The sequence below is a fragment of the Siphateles boraxobius genome, unplaced genomic scaffold (assembly GCF_051911475.1).
Source record: "Siphateles boraxobius isolate OS27281-9 unplaced genomic scaffold, OSU_SipBor_1 42, whole genome shotgun sequence".
Classification (NCBI taxonomy): Eukaryota; Metazoa; Chordata; class Actinopteri; order Cypriniformes; family Leuciscidae; genus Siphateles; species Siphateles boraxobius.
Genome location: NW_027509053.1, coordinates 1,103,407 through 1,118,563, shown reverse-complemented (window position 1 = coordinate 1,118,563; position 15,157 = coordinate 1,103,407). Strand labels below are relative to the sequence as shown.

The 15,157-nt window shown below is 43.4% G+C and overlaps 1 protein-coding gene across 1 annotated transcript; it reads right to left on the bottom strand.

Moving 5' to 3' along the window:
• Positions 1 to 7,159: 7,159 nt before the first annotated feature.
• Positions 7,160 to 9,233, bottom strand: LOC143707660 (FGGY carbohydrate kinase domain-containing protein-like). The gene is made up of 5 exons (XM_077200046.1): positions 9,160 to 9,233; positions 8,942 to 9,092; positions 8,317 to 8,391; positions 8,067 to 8,187; positions 7,160 to 7,182 (listed from the first exon to the last, which is right to left on the bottom strand). The coding sequence occupies exons 1-5, from the start codon at positions 9,231 to 9,233 to the stop codon at positions 7,160 to 7,162; spliced, it is 444 nt and encodes a 147-aa protein (XP_077056161.1).
• Between the last annotated feature and the right edge of the window lie 5,924 nt (positions 9,234 to 15,157).

The window sequence follows — 15,157 nt, the reverse complement described above, 5'->3', positions numbered from 1 at the left end:
ATGAAGTGGGCCATGATGGAGAAGTTCAAAGATTACCTGTTGGGAGCCAAGGTGACGGTGATTACGGATAATAATCCATTAGTACACTTGCAGACCGCCAAGTTGGGGGCAGTAGAACAGCGTTGGGTGGCACAACTAGCAAATTATGATTAACAGCTTAAATACCGACCCGGCAGAGAACACGTAAATGCGGACGCCCTGTCCAGACTCCCAGTCATCCGGAGGGACAACCAAACACCCCTTTGTACCCCTGGCCCTGAAGACGAGTTGCTGATGGCAATGGTGGAAGCTCCCGGGACCCTGAGGGCTGTTCCGTCTAGTTGGGGGTGGGACCCCAGGTGGTGGAGAAGGCTGCAGCTGGGAGATGCAGACCTGTGTCAGGTTACGTTGTACCTTAGACAGGGATACATGCCGAGAGCAGAGGAAAGCGGGCTCAGACGGTGGGAGTACAGCATCTCCTAAGGCAGTGGAAGAGGCTGCGACTTAGAGAAGGGGTAATCTGCCGTTCGATGCAAGATCCCCGAACACAGGAGACAGTACACAAGGTGGTGGTACCGGAGGGCCAAGTCTCGGAGCTATTGACTGCATTCCACACCCATACTGGCCATCAGGGCCAAGAGAAGACGCTGTCTCTGCTGAGGAGGTATTTCTACTGGCCTAGGATGGAAAAGAAAGTTGAGGAGTTCGTTCAGAGTTGTCCACTGTGTACGTTGTTCAAACGCAGGAAGGAAGTCTGAGCCCCATTGGTCCCCCTGTGGCCCAAAGCACCTCTGCACATCATAGGAATCGATTTCCTGACTTTAGGTCGGCCGACGGATCGATTTCAAAATATCCTGGTGATGACTGACCTATTAACTAAATACGCCTAGGCCATCCCCACTGTAGATCAGACGACAGTTACCACAGCCAGCGCCCTTTGGAGGGCAGTGATACAACCTTTTGGCTCCCCAGAGACCCTACACTCGGACCAAGGTTCAAATTTTGAGTCCCGAGTGATCCAAGAGCTGAGCCACCTTTATGGGTGCCGGAAGACCCATACGACCTCATACCATCCTCAGGGTAACGGGGGTGCGAAAGGTTGAACCAGACCCTGTTGGGGTTATTGGGGACCCTAGAGAGTGAACAACAGGGCCAATGGGCCGAGAGTCTCCCCTCTCTGTTGCAAGCCTATAACTATAGTGTGCACAGTATCACCGGGTATGCTCCTTCCTACCTTATGTTTGGGCGCCATCTCCGCTTACCTGTGGACTTGCCCCTGGGGACCGAGGCTGCAGAAAGAGGGTATAGTACCACTGACTGGGTGAATCGGCACCACCACCAACTGCTCGATGCCTACCGACGAGTCTCAGATCATCTGAGTGCAGCAGCCGCCAAGAACAAGCGGCTATACGACCGGACTGCCCGAGAGGCCCCTTTGTTACCAGGGGAGCGAGTGCTGGTAAGGGACAACCGGCGCTCAGGGAGGGGGAAGCTCCGCGATCGCTGGGAGTCGACGCCATATGTGGTGGAACGACGACAAGGGCCTGATGCTCCAGTTTACTCGGTACGACCCGAGGGGAAACCAGGACCGATACGGGTGCTCCATCGAAACTTGCTCCGTCCATGTCCGAACTATTCGCAGCTAGCGGCCGAGGCCCCAAGTGCGCCACCCGCCCCAGAGGTACTCATGGTAGGGTGGTCTGTGGTCCCGAGGGACCCTGAAGTTGAAGCAAGAGTGGCTCCGCCCTCGCCACCCCGACGGTCTCAGCGGGACACCCGAGGACAGCCTCCTGAGAGGTATGGCGAATGGAATTGAAGAACACCGGTTCTCGGGACTAGAACCGATTGGCGGGGGGGATGTCACGGGTGACAAAAACGCGTAGTGAGCGGAACCCTCTTGGTGAGTCACGAGTTTCTCGAGGGAACGATTTGTTTGCGACACATCCCACTCCAGTTCCAGGTGTGGCAGAAACATTGCCCGGCCTGATTAGCGCTAATGCACTGCAGGTGCAAGAGAGAGAGGAGCGGCGTTCACACAGGTGTCCGGCTTCACAAGCCAAAGATAAAAGGGCTATCCAGAGAGGTTTCGGGGAACGGGACGTGGATGTGGTCTGTTTTGTTTTTGGAGCAGTTTGGGGCTCAAGCTTTACTCGGGGAAGTTGTCTGGATGTGGGGAAGAGAGAAAGATAAGTGAATTGATTTCATCTTATGAACATTCGAAAAGCTTGAAGAGGATGCAGTGAATGTAAATCTGACTGTTGGGGAAGCTATGTGTTTCAGAGTGTGTTGAGGAGGAACTGAGGATTAAATATCCGCCACGGGAGTGTAACGAATGGATTGAGGCCTCTGATCAACCCTTTCCTGTGAGTGAATTGCAGTGTTTTTGCCTTATTTATATACATTGATTCATGGCTGTGGATTTGAAGTGAACACGAGTGCGGTGTGCTTTTACTGAGAAGCGGTCCCAACCCCTGCTTACACGTTTGTGAAAAGTTATTATATCTGCTCTCCATCAGAAGCCCAGAGTGATACAGCTGAGTTTGGAAGTATGCAGTATCGCTGGTGAAGTAAGCTTTTAAATCACTGTCTCACTACTTTGCACTGACGAACAGTATCCTATGTTGAGAAGAATCCTTTACCTTCCTACTTACCATCTGAGTCTGGAAGTATGCAGTATCGCTCGTGAAGTAATTTTTTTAAATCATTGTTTCACTACTGTGTACTGACGAAAGTATTCTATACTGAGAAGAATCCTTACCTTCCTACTTAACGTCTGAGTCTGGAAGTATGCAGCATCGCTGGTGAAGTAAGCTTTTAAACCACTGTCTCACTACTGTGCACCGACGAAAGTGTTCTATACTTTGAAAAATCCTTATCTTCCTACTTACGGTCTGAGTCTAGAAGTATGCAGCATCGCTGGTGAAGAAAGCTTTTAAGTCACTGTTTCACTACTGTGCACTGCTGAAAGTATCTTATACTAAGAAGAATCCTTACCTTCCTACTTACTGTCTGAGTCTAGAAGTATGCAGCATGGCTGGTGAAGTAAGCTTTTAAACCACCGTCTCCCACTACTGTGCACTGACGAAAGTTTCATGTACTGAGAAGAATTCTTATCTTCCTACTTACCGTCTGAGTCTAGAAGTATGCAGCATTGCTGGTGAAGTAAGCTTTTAAATCACTGTCTCACTACTGTGCACTGACGACAGTATCCTATACTGAGAAGAATCCTTACCTTCCTACTTACCGCCTGAGTCTAGAAGTATGCAGCATCGCTGGTGAAGTAAGCTTTTAAAATCATTGTTTCACTACTGTGCACTGACGAAAGTATTCTATACTGAGAAAAATCCTTATCTTCCTACTTACTGTCTGTGTCTAGAAGTATGCAGCATTGCTGGTGAAGTAAGCTTTTAAACCACCGTCTCCCACTACTGCGCACTGACGAAAGTATCTTGTACTGAGAAGAATTCGTACCTTCCTACTTACCGTCTGAGTCTAGAAGTATGCAGTATTGCTGGTGAAGTAAGCTTTTAAATCACTGTCTCACTACTGTGCACTGACAAAAGTATCCTATACTGAGAAGAATTCTTACCTTCCTACTTACCGCCTGAGTCTAGAAGTATGCAGCATCGCTGGTGAAGTAAGCTTTTCAATCACTGTCTCACTACTGTGCACTGACGAAAGTATCCTATACTGAGAACAATCCTTACCTTCCTACTTACCGTCTGAGTCTGGAAGTATGCAGCATCGCTGGTGAAGTAAGCCTTTGAATCATTGTCCCACTACTGTGCACTGACGAAAGGATTCTGTATTGAGAAGAACTCTTACCTTCTTACTTACCGTTTGAGTCCTGAAGTGAGCCGTATCCTTGGTGAAGTTGTCACAAGGTGACGAACTAGAGACGGAACTACACAGCCCACGGGGGGATGTTTCCGCCCGGAGCGGTTTCAACTGAACACCAAGCCGGCCTCAGATGCGTCGCTACCATAGGAACAGCAGCCGCTGATGGCAAAGTGACAGAAGGTGCGGCGCATTAAGTGACTGTGTGACGATTGGGACATGTCGCTTTTAGGAACAGACAAAAGCAAAACTTTGAGAGACTGAGTGGGTTGGGTGGGATTGCTGCGGCGTTCAAACTTTTCTTCTTGCTGAGAGAGAGTGAGAGATTTCTGTGGGACAAATCGGCTGGCGAGATCGATCCGTGGGAAGGGAATCCGCTACGAAGAACTGGGTGACGGAGAACAGAGAGGCAGAGGGCGAAGTCATCTATGAAGTATTATCGAGTCCACTTACTGGGGTGAAGATAAGTACCAACCTTCTACTGGCTGTATTATATGTGGGTTATACACGAAAAGATTATATATGAGGAGAAATGACATAAAAAACGGAGTCCAGATGTCTGAATGAGAAGACAGCTGTTAGGATTTGTGATTGCAGTCGCTGAATTCTTCCGTCTTACTACCCCCGCTGTCCAGAGCGAGGAGGTTGGCCGTGACCTTAAATTTCACGGAGTGGATGAGAGTGACGTGAGTTAATGCTGTGTCCCACTGTGTTTGGTTGAAGTGGAGTTATTGAATGCTTACTGTACAGAATTCTGTCACATGTCCATCGGTCTTGCCTTGTGTTACAGTCGGGAGTTTTCTGAGGAAGAGATTAAGTGAAAACGGACTTTAAGCCTGCTGTATTCTGATTCATCATTGATGCTGTTCTGGAGAACGGGGAAAATCCAGTTACCTGCTGTTCTGAGTGTTGAATATCCAAAGCCTGTTGTATTCTGATTCATCATTGATGCTGTTCTGGAGAACGGGGAAAATCCAGTTACCTGCTGTTCTGAGTGTTGAATATCCAAAGCCTGTTGTATTCTGATTCATCATTGATGCTGTTCTGGAGGACGGGGAAAATCCAGTTACCTGCTGTTCTGAGTGCGTCCCATCTGAAGCCCGCTGCATTTGTCTCATCGTTGCTGTTGTGGAGAACGGAGGAAACCTCAGGTACCCGTTGTTCTGAGTGTTGTGTATCTAAATCCTGTTGTACTCTGCTTCATTATTGATGCTGTTCTGGGGGACGGAGAAAATCCAGTTACCTGCTGTTCGGAGTGTGTTCCATCTGAGGCCGGTGCATTCTCGTCTCATCCTCGCTGTTCTTGGGAGTGGGAATAAACCCAGTTACCTGCTGCCCAGTCGACGCCCTTCACAGCCCCAAGCCTTCTGCACCGACGTATTGGGAAGACCAAACGTAGGTGGAGTACCTACTTGCTGTCCAGTCGATGCTCCTTCACAGCCGTAAGCTTTTTGCACCTGTTGAACTAAGAAGAACCAACTGTATTGAGAGGATTTACCTGCTGCCAGTCGACGCTCCTTCACAGCCCTAAGCCTACTGCACCGACGTATTGGGAAGACCAAACGTACGTGGAGTAGCTACTTGCTGTCCAGTCGACGCTCCTTCACAGCCGTAAGCTTCCTATACCTGTTGTACTGAGAAGAACCAACCGTACTGAGAGTAAGCCTTTGGCACCTGAGAGACTGAGAAGAGTCAACCGTACTGAGAGTAAGCCTTTGGCACCTGAGAGACTGAGAAGAGTCAACCGTACTGAGAGTAAGCCTTTGGCACCTGAGAGAATCAGAAGAGTCAACCGTACTGAGAGTAAGCCTTTGGCACCTGAGAGACTGAGAAGAGTTCACCGTACGGAGAATAAGCCTTTGGCACCTGAGAGACTGAGAAGAGTCAACCGTACTGAGAGTAAGCCTTTGGCACCTGAGAAACTGAGAAGAGTCAACCGTACTGAGAGTAAGCCTTTGGCACCTGAGAGACTGAGAAGAGTCAACCGTACTGAGAGTAAGCCTTTGGCACCTGAGAGACTGAGAAGAGTCAACCGTACTGAGAGTAAGCCTTTGGCACCTGAATGTATCGAATAGAATCGAATGTAGTTCTTTAATGAGAACTAGTAATGTAGCTAGTTTTATTTAAGTTACTTATAAGCCATAAGCAATCGTCGATTAAAAGAGTATTTGGGGTTTGCTATTTGCTGTTTGACTTATCAATTTGTGTCGATAAAGTATAATAGGGTGAATCATGTATATAGTGCTTGCATAGTGCATATACTTGTAGCTGTTATGTATCTTTGGAAGTCCTTGAAATTAATAGGTTTCAAAGCGCAGCGCAGCGTTCCGCGTCCTGTTTGAAAGGTGCTTCAGTCCTAGGCGCGCGCAAGTACACGAACCCCAACCCCCCCTATTTGTAGATAGATAGATAGCCTATATATACACACACACAAACATATACACAAAAAAAGTGTACATGCAGACCCGCTAACAACATGTCTATAATTAACTAAGAATGTGAATTATAAAAAACATGAATTATAGAAAGCATGAAAGGCCCAGTTCCTCATTAAGGCCATTTGGTTCTACTGTGTTAAGAGTGAAAATCCAGAAAGCGTCCCATTGTAGTAGGGACTTCACTATGTCACCTCCTCGCTGGGAGGGTAGAATTTTTTCAATACCCAAAAATTTTAAGGACGCACTGGAACCATGATTAGCTTGTACATAATGCCTCGCAATTTCATAGTCCATATTTCTGTTACGAATTGCTGCTTTGTGCTTTGTGTTGCTTTGTGCAGCCAATAGCACCTCAATGCAGTACATGAGATCCACGGGGAGGAGTCGGATCAAGATCCAATGGGTGGAGATGGGTAGGATTAGGGTTGGGTTTAGGGATTAGGGGTGTGTTTAGGGATCAGGGGGCGGAGTTGGCTAGGTTTAGGTGTATATAAGGTGGGAGGAGTGGATCCGACTCCTCCCCGTGGATTTCATGTTCCGCAGTGAGAACCATCTCCCGGCAGCCCTGAAACACACACACACATCCCTCAGAGCACTGACCCGTGGTGTTGGTCATGTCATGTCAGATACCTGAGTGTAGAGACCTGCACTTCTGCGAGACTACCCCGGGACCCAGCGCAACCGAGTGCGGCGCGGGACAATATTTGATGGGTGAATGCGGGTGCGGGCGGCAAGATATTATTGTGTGCGGGTTGCAGGAAAATAGAATTATTTGTGGGAAATATAGAACAAAATAAAATAACTAGAAACAAATAAACCGTTATTTATCTAATGCACAACCAACAAGGATAACTAAAATAAAAACGATTTACAGGCACATGGTCGGAAGCTAACTCTCGCGTGGTTCATAGGCGCAGAACAGCCAAGCCTACCACACAGAGGCAAAATGTCTGCACCGCATGACACACGCCATGTACTTTGCATTCCAGCTTCCAGCGCACCATCGGAGAGGGCTTTCAGTATTTGCGGTCGCATACTGGAGCAGAGACGGATTAATCTGAAGCCCTCATCAGTGAACGACATGCTATTCCTGCATGGGCACATTAAGTAGTCATACAGTTTTTTTTTAATTGTTTTAGTTAATTCAGTTTTTTATTTTATTTAGCTAAATATTTAAAATTGGTATATTTTGTTATTGAGGAATAAGGATAGTTTTTGTTTAATGTTTGAAGGAATTGCTAAAAGCAAAGGCAGCATTCTTAAGCAGTATTAGGCCCTATATATAGGCTACTTTTGAACATGAAAGAAATCCAGGTTTATTATTATTATATAATTTATTAGGCTATACTATAATCATTATGGTATATTTTTATTTATGTACATTTCTTACTTTTTTACTGTATTTATTTGTTCTAAGTTCCTTGTTCATGTTCATCCATTGAATTAAACGCAAATAAAACGAAACATTTGTTTATTTTCCGTTTATTTTTTATTTTATTTTTTATATTCAACAGGGGAGCAAGTGAAAAAAATCACAGAGTAGCAGGCAGAATATGCAATGTATTTAAAAAAAAAAAGTACTTATACGTTTACCCGCGGGATTTTGCGGGCGGGAGCGGGACGAAACTTGATTGTTGGGGGCAGCAGCGGGAGAAAACAACATATATTTTTGCAGGAACGGGATAAAATCCATCCCGCGCAGGTCTCTACCATGTCAGATAAATGAGTGAGTGTGTGTGTGAGTGAGCATTGACCCGTGGTGTTGGTCATGTCATGTCAGATATATGAGCGTGTGTGTGAGTGAGCACTGACCCGTGGTGTTGGCGTGTGTCTGTACGAACAGCGCGTTCTTGCTCAGCCCCCCGCACAGGAAGAGGGTTGTGATGTCATATCCTGCCTCTTTCATGGCATCTAGGATGTGTCTGGTGCCAAGCTTCATACAACAGAGACACACAATCACATTAACACTGTAATACTGAACACTTAGTTAGTGTGTGAGTGAGAGTGTGTTTGTGTGTGTGTATGTGAGAGAGAGTGTGTGTGTGTGTGGTGTGTGTCTTACAGCGATGGCCTGAAGAGTTGCTAGATACAGCAGAGCTAAATCATCCAGTGTCTGTGATAAAGTGAGTCCCACAACCTGCACACACCAGCAGTGACATCATCAATCAACTCTCCACCACTGCAAACATTAGTTATAAAAGCTAAAACTATCTGATGTGTCTTTTTTCTTAATTGTTAAAAATAAGAAATTATATTAAACGTAAAGAAAATCTTTCTTTCTAGAACGTAAAGAAAAAAGTACTTTCTAGGGCTATTAACATTATTTTCATGACATTAAGCAAATGTCCCTGTTAAATCCACATTTATGTCCTCTGAAATAAAGGAAAAAAGCCCAAAAATATAATAAAAAAAAAAGATTGTCATTACTATAAATGTTAATTTGGAGTTCATTCTCAATATTCTCATTCTAGCAGCACCAACAACCCTAGCAACCACCCACAACATCCGAACAACTGCCTGGTGCCAAATTTTGCCGCAGTAAGCACCACTCACATATTCTGCAGAAAATGTACGTCCAGTTATCAGTTTTATTAATAAATAATAAAAAATTAAATTAAATTAAAGGCAGTACAATGAAAACTATTATATTTTTTCATCAGCACTGTAACAAGCACAGCGATCCTCACCGATCCCCGTGACGTCTGGTCGGCCAGAGGAGAGCGGTTGCCGTGGAAATCAGGCCAGATGTGCAGGCCGGCCGTCAGCTGCTCCAGCTGTGCTGCGTCTCCAGACATGTGCTCCAGATGGAGGTTCAGGCAGGAGTAAACGTGTTTCCCACTGCAGAGAAAAGCTCAGCGATCAGACTGAGTGAGAACAGAAACGCATCAGAGCGACTGATGCTCACCTCTTCTCCGCCTGCTCTTTCAGCTGCCTCGAAGCGGCGTGTCCGTTCACCACATGGTCCACCTGAAAGCACATGACATCGCTCTAATTAAGATATTCATATATTTCCATGTAAACCATCTGTGTAGCGTTCAAAACACGATCATGAGCAAAATTATTACCCACAATCAGATCAACTCCCTCTATAGGTAAAGAAGGACGCACCGCAATGGTTACATCCCCATTCACAAAACCAGAAAACAATTGAATTTTGTGCAGCGGCACTGGAAATGACTGAAGACCAATTCCCTGTATTAAAACACAATTTCCTGTATCAGATTCAGACGAGAAAGGCAAGACAGATTGACAAATGAAACTTTCTGATGCACCCGTATCACGCAGAATTTTCACTGGAACGCGACGTGCGTCTCCAACCAATGCCACAAAACCCTCCGTAACAAACGGTGCATAATCCGTTATCATAGATGCAGAAAATTCAAACTCATCACTCTGTACATTACCTTTATCAACTGACGCAGTACATTGTGCACGATCCAATGTCTTTTCTGGAATTTTCTTATCTTTAGTCCCTGAGCGCACACCGGGAACAGATGAGGTACAGAGACCAATTTTTCCTCCATCAACCTTCCCCCGATTTCGCTCCAATAACACTGGGCAATTTTTTTTCCAATGATTTTTCCCAAAACATTAATTACAGTCGGTTTTAATATCGAAATCTGATGGTTTACCACGTGCACTTGAATTTGAAAACACAGATGTGTCCGTATTAACACGACTATAGCGACGTTCTTTGTAATTAATGTTAGGACGCGGACAAAAATCACGAGCTGGAGTCTTGTGTATGAGAGAAAAATTATCAGCAAGAACAGCAGCATCTGCTGCTGTTTTCACGTGATGTTCGCTAATATAAGTAGCTATGCGATCAGGCAATGTGTTCTTAAGCTGTTCCAATATTATAATATCACACAACTCATCAAAAGAATCAACCTCTTCAGCTGTAAGCCAACGATGAAAAAAACTGGTTAATTCACCAGCCCATTCAGCGTAAGTCTGCTTGTCTGACTTTTTCCATGATCGAAAACGCTGTCTATAAGCCTCGGGAATTAACTCATAACACTTTAAGACAGCTGTCTTAACGGATCGATAGACCCTCTTTTCAGAAGACGGTAAAGCCACAAATGCCTTCTGAGCACGGCCAATTAACGTAGTTTGTAACAATACAATTTTATCCTCATCACTCCATTTTTGCTCAGTAGCAATATTCTCAAATAACGAAAAAAACACATCTGGATCGTGCTCATTAAATTTAGGCAGGAACTTGATCATACCGGCCAGGCCAGATTGCTGCGATTTGCCAAGTTTACCTTCAGCTACTAATTGCAGCCTAGTACGCTCAATCTCACGTTCCTGCTCTAAATTTTTAAGCATTTCCCATTCCAACTCACGATCCTTGTCTTTCTGTGCAGCTTCTAACCTTTTAAGGTCCATTTCGTTATCAAGCCTTCTTTGAGACAACTCATCATCTAATTTTTTCCTTGCTAATTCTTGTTCCAATTCCAATATTTTTTTTTTTTCTTGCAAATCATGTTGTAGTTTTAACATTTCGACTTGCTGTTCAAATGTTAATATGCTGGATTTTGGCTGTGGGTCCACAAACAAACTCGGAGTGGGCTCACTATCTGAACTCGACTCTCCCTGACCATAGCGCTCCGGCAATTTCTCGTCAGGTAACACGTTATTGTCAATCAAACACGCACGAATAAAGTCAAGCAGCTCATGCTTCTTAGCTCCCCTCGGCAATGTTACATCAATTTTATAGTGCTTAGCCACACTATGCAATTGTTTCATTTTCAACGCCGCAAGCAAGACCACTGAAGGAGCAACCAAAAACGCCTCAAGTGTACTCATTATTACAACTTAAATTACGAGTCACCCATCACAATCAAACCAGGCTATGGTCTATAAACACCCAACAGCAATACATCCAGTCAAATAATCAAAACTAAACCTCAACGTCTTTCGGGTTACTAAACAATTCCAACCACACAAATTACATCGGGTGAAGCGGAATGCAGCTCATGTTACAGGACAACAACGGAGTTTCCCCCTAAACATTTTCCCCCCTACTATTCTAACCTATCTTCACACTAATTCCAAGAACAAGGCTCATTTACTCACCAATACCGATGGAATCGTACTGTCCCGACAAAAGTCAATTCAGCCGGTGCTCCACGGCGGTGCCCTCGTTCAGACTTCAGTGACCAGCAACCTAAACCCACAACGCCTAAGCGCACTAATTGGGGATAAAACAGGCTCCGTAAACTGTCATCCTGCAACACAAGTAGACATACAAACACACTTCGCCACTCAAACTCAACAAACAAACTATGGTTGGCAAAAATTGCTCTAAACTGCGCAAATAACCTACTCCCAACTTTTTTCACAACCAAAGAACTAACTTTTAGCGATCAACCTAATAAAGTAACATTAAATTCATTAACTGAACACCCGATGCGGAACTCCCCAACAAACAATCACAACGCACGCGTGCCAGCTGATTAGACTACTATCAGCTGATCACCGGTACGTGTCATTCACAAAATGTGAACCAATGACGTAGCACTACCCACGCAACCCAGCCTACACAATATTGCGAATTATAGTAGTCTACTTACAATTCGGGATCCAAATGGCTAGACGAGCCCCCATATGCCATCTATATAGCGTATTATGTGTTTATTGTAACGTTTGTCACAATGTCCTGTAGTACAGTGATGACTGTCTGGAACCAAGCAGCCAAACTACCAACCAACGAATAAACTAAAAAAACAACAGCCAACCAATCAACTACACCAATCAATCAGACCAAACAACCAATTTAAAATATCAACCAAACAACCAACCTAACGACCAACAAAACCAACCAATCAATCAAACTACCAAGGAAACAACCAACCAAAAACCAAGAAAATAACCAAACAAACAACCAACCAACCAAGAAACCAACTAATAAACCAAACAACCAAGAAAACCACCAACCAAGTAAAAAAACGACCAATCAACCAACAAACCAATAAAGACAACAACCAATCAACCAACCACCCACCAACCAAGAAAACAACCAACCAACTAATAAACCAAACCAAGAAAATAACCACCCAACTAAACCAACCAATAAAAACAATCCATCAATCAACCAAACCAAGTAGAAAACTAACCAATCATCCAAGAACAATACAACCAATCAACCAAAAAACCAATCGAATCAATCAACCGATCAATAAACCGAGAAAAAAAAACAACCAACCAACCAAATCAACCAACCAACCAACCCAAGAAAAACAACAAAAACCAAACAACCACTCCTTTCAAGAACAAAACAACCAATCAATCAACCAATAAACCAAGAAAAAAACCCAACCAACCAATCAAATTAATCAACCAACCCAAGAAAAAAACAACAACCAATCGAATCAATAAACCAAGAAAAAACAACAACCAACCAATCAAATCAATCAACCAACCAACAAACCCAAGAAAAAAACTAACGAATCAATCAACCAAACAAACAATCAACCAAGAAAAAAACCCAACCAACTAATCAAAATCTACCAACCAACCAATAAACCAAGAAAATAACAAAACAACCAACCAATCGAATCAATTAACCAACCAATAAAAAAACAACCAACTACCCAACCAATCCAAATCAATTAACTAATCAACCCAAGAAAAAAACAACCAACCAAGTAGAAAAAACAAACAAACCACCAATCATCCAAGAAAAATCAACCAATAAAACAAACAACCAACCAATCAAATCAATCATAAATCAATCAAGAAAAAAACCCAACCAAGTTACCAATCAAATCGATCAACCAACCAACCAATCAATCAATTAATCAACCAAGACATCATGGCTCTGTTTCAAACCCAAATAAACTGTCTTTCTGCCAACATTCTCAAGCAGCGTCTTAACACAAAGCACAACCTCATAAATGACTGAAGCTCTGAGCATCAAACAAACACAGATCGCACAGGAGACTCGACTCACAAAGGAGTCGAACAAGGATAAAAACACAGTGAACGTACAAATATTCATAGTTTTCACTAGAGTTGGCTATCGTTTTTTTTTTTCCGGTACCAAATCAATACTTTTAAAACGGTACGGCTGCCTAAACGGTGCCTGAACCGATACTTTAAAAAAAGAGCCTCAAAACGATGGTGAATGACATTAAAGAACGGCTTTTTTATTGAAAAATAAATAAATAAAATAATCTTAAAAATTAACAATATATAGATTTTTTAAAGTATACTGAAATATTTAAAGTGTACTAAATACAAAACACAACAAATTTTCATAATAAATTCACAATAAAACCCAAGCCACCTAACCCAACTACAATAATTTAACACTAAATAGCAGTTACATTTCTAATAACAGCAAAGTAGTGTGTATTCTTGGTGTGCTACAAACTATTTTCTCTTTTGCAGAAATATTAACACATTTCTTGTCTTCTCTGGCCAAATATGACACCTCTCCTGACTCCTGACTAATTTATTAGATGTATGTAGGTCTGTTATTGTAGGGACATCAATTTTACATTTTCACACTAAACATGGTGCGGAACAAAACGTGATTGTGATTGGTTGCGTGACGGGCGAGTCAGTCCTTGGCTGATATTTTTTATTCTTAAATACATGTAAGTGAATGTGTTTTGTCTTTTAAGAAACCTTTATAATGGTCATGACTCATGTTAGTTGATCTAACGCATAATGTTCGCCATGTTAGTACGCACCGCAGTTCAGAGAATTGCATCTGTCAGATTTAGGCCTATAGCGCGTCAATTCATCCACTTCTCCCAAAATACATGAAAGTGGCCAGTGAAGTGTGAGAAGAATAGAGTAAATTTTATAGTTACCTACACAATATGCATCTAAACACGTCTTCAATTTATAATTGAAAGGATTGTTATTGCTGCTTCCATGGACATCGTTGTGTATTTTACAAACAATAAATGTATTGTTTGCTAGTAGGTAGTCTACTTATGTGTCTAATCACACCGGTGTGAACGATCGTACGTGTTAAAGGGTTAACTAGCGATCACGTGCGGTGATGATGCTTCTTACGTCCGTTTCGGAGATCCAGAGGGAAGTATTTCAACCGACAGCTGAGGCATAAGTGTCACCGAAATCTGCGTTTTGATTCGGTCCGAGTACATGTCGGTAACTTATGGCTCGTTTCCGAGCGGTGCGGTACGGTACAGTACAGTATGGTACGCAATTATTTCCGTTTCCACTGTCAAAAGCCATACCACTTTTTCAGTACCCTTCCGTTGGGGTACTTAGCACAGTGGTACGGTACCTAAAGGGTGGAGCTAGACTCACTGCAGAATGTTGATTGGTTGACAGAGAATAGTCACTTGCACGTGCTAGAAGGGGAATGACAACATAAGAAGCACCATTTTTTAATATACAGTTTTAATATATTACTGTCATTGTGTCTCAAAATGTCGTTTTAAGAGTTTTTCAGGTGAGAATGTAGTTGTTTAAAGCTCAAATCTGTGGTTTATTTATAAAGATTTATGAAAATTTGATCTAGGTTGTGAGATCCATTCCAGGCGATCACAGGGCGTTCGGCGCTCATGTACCCCGCCTGGAACAGCCTTTCCTCGGCTAGTTCTGACGTTTGCTGCTGACGTCTCTGTAGTGGTTTAATATGAGATATAATTTGTCTTGTGTAGACCTAACGGGCGATCTTTGGTCTCGTGAATCTATAATTTGTTCCCTGGCCAATGGTTGAGGGCTAAGTGAAGTTTCAAAACTTTATATATTTAGGCTATTTAACTTTACTGTTGTAACGTTAGTTCCCTTTCAGTCGATAACGTCGGACGTAGTCGACGCGACTGAAATGGGATCACGCTAGGGAGCCTATCATCTTCGAGTACTATTGAACGAGCCAATGTAATTGGCGTGCGTGATTCGCATCACACACTCCG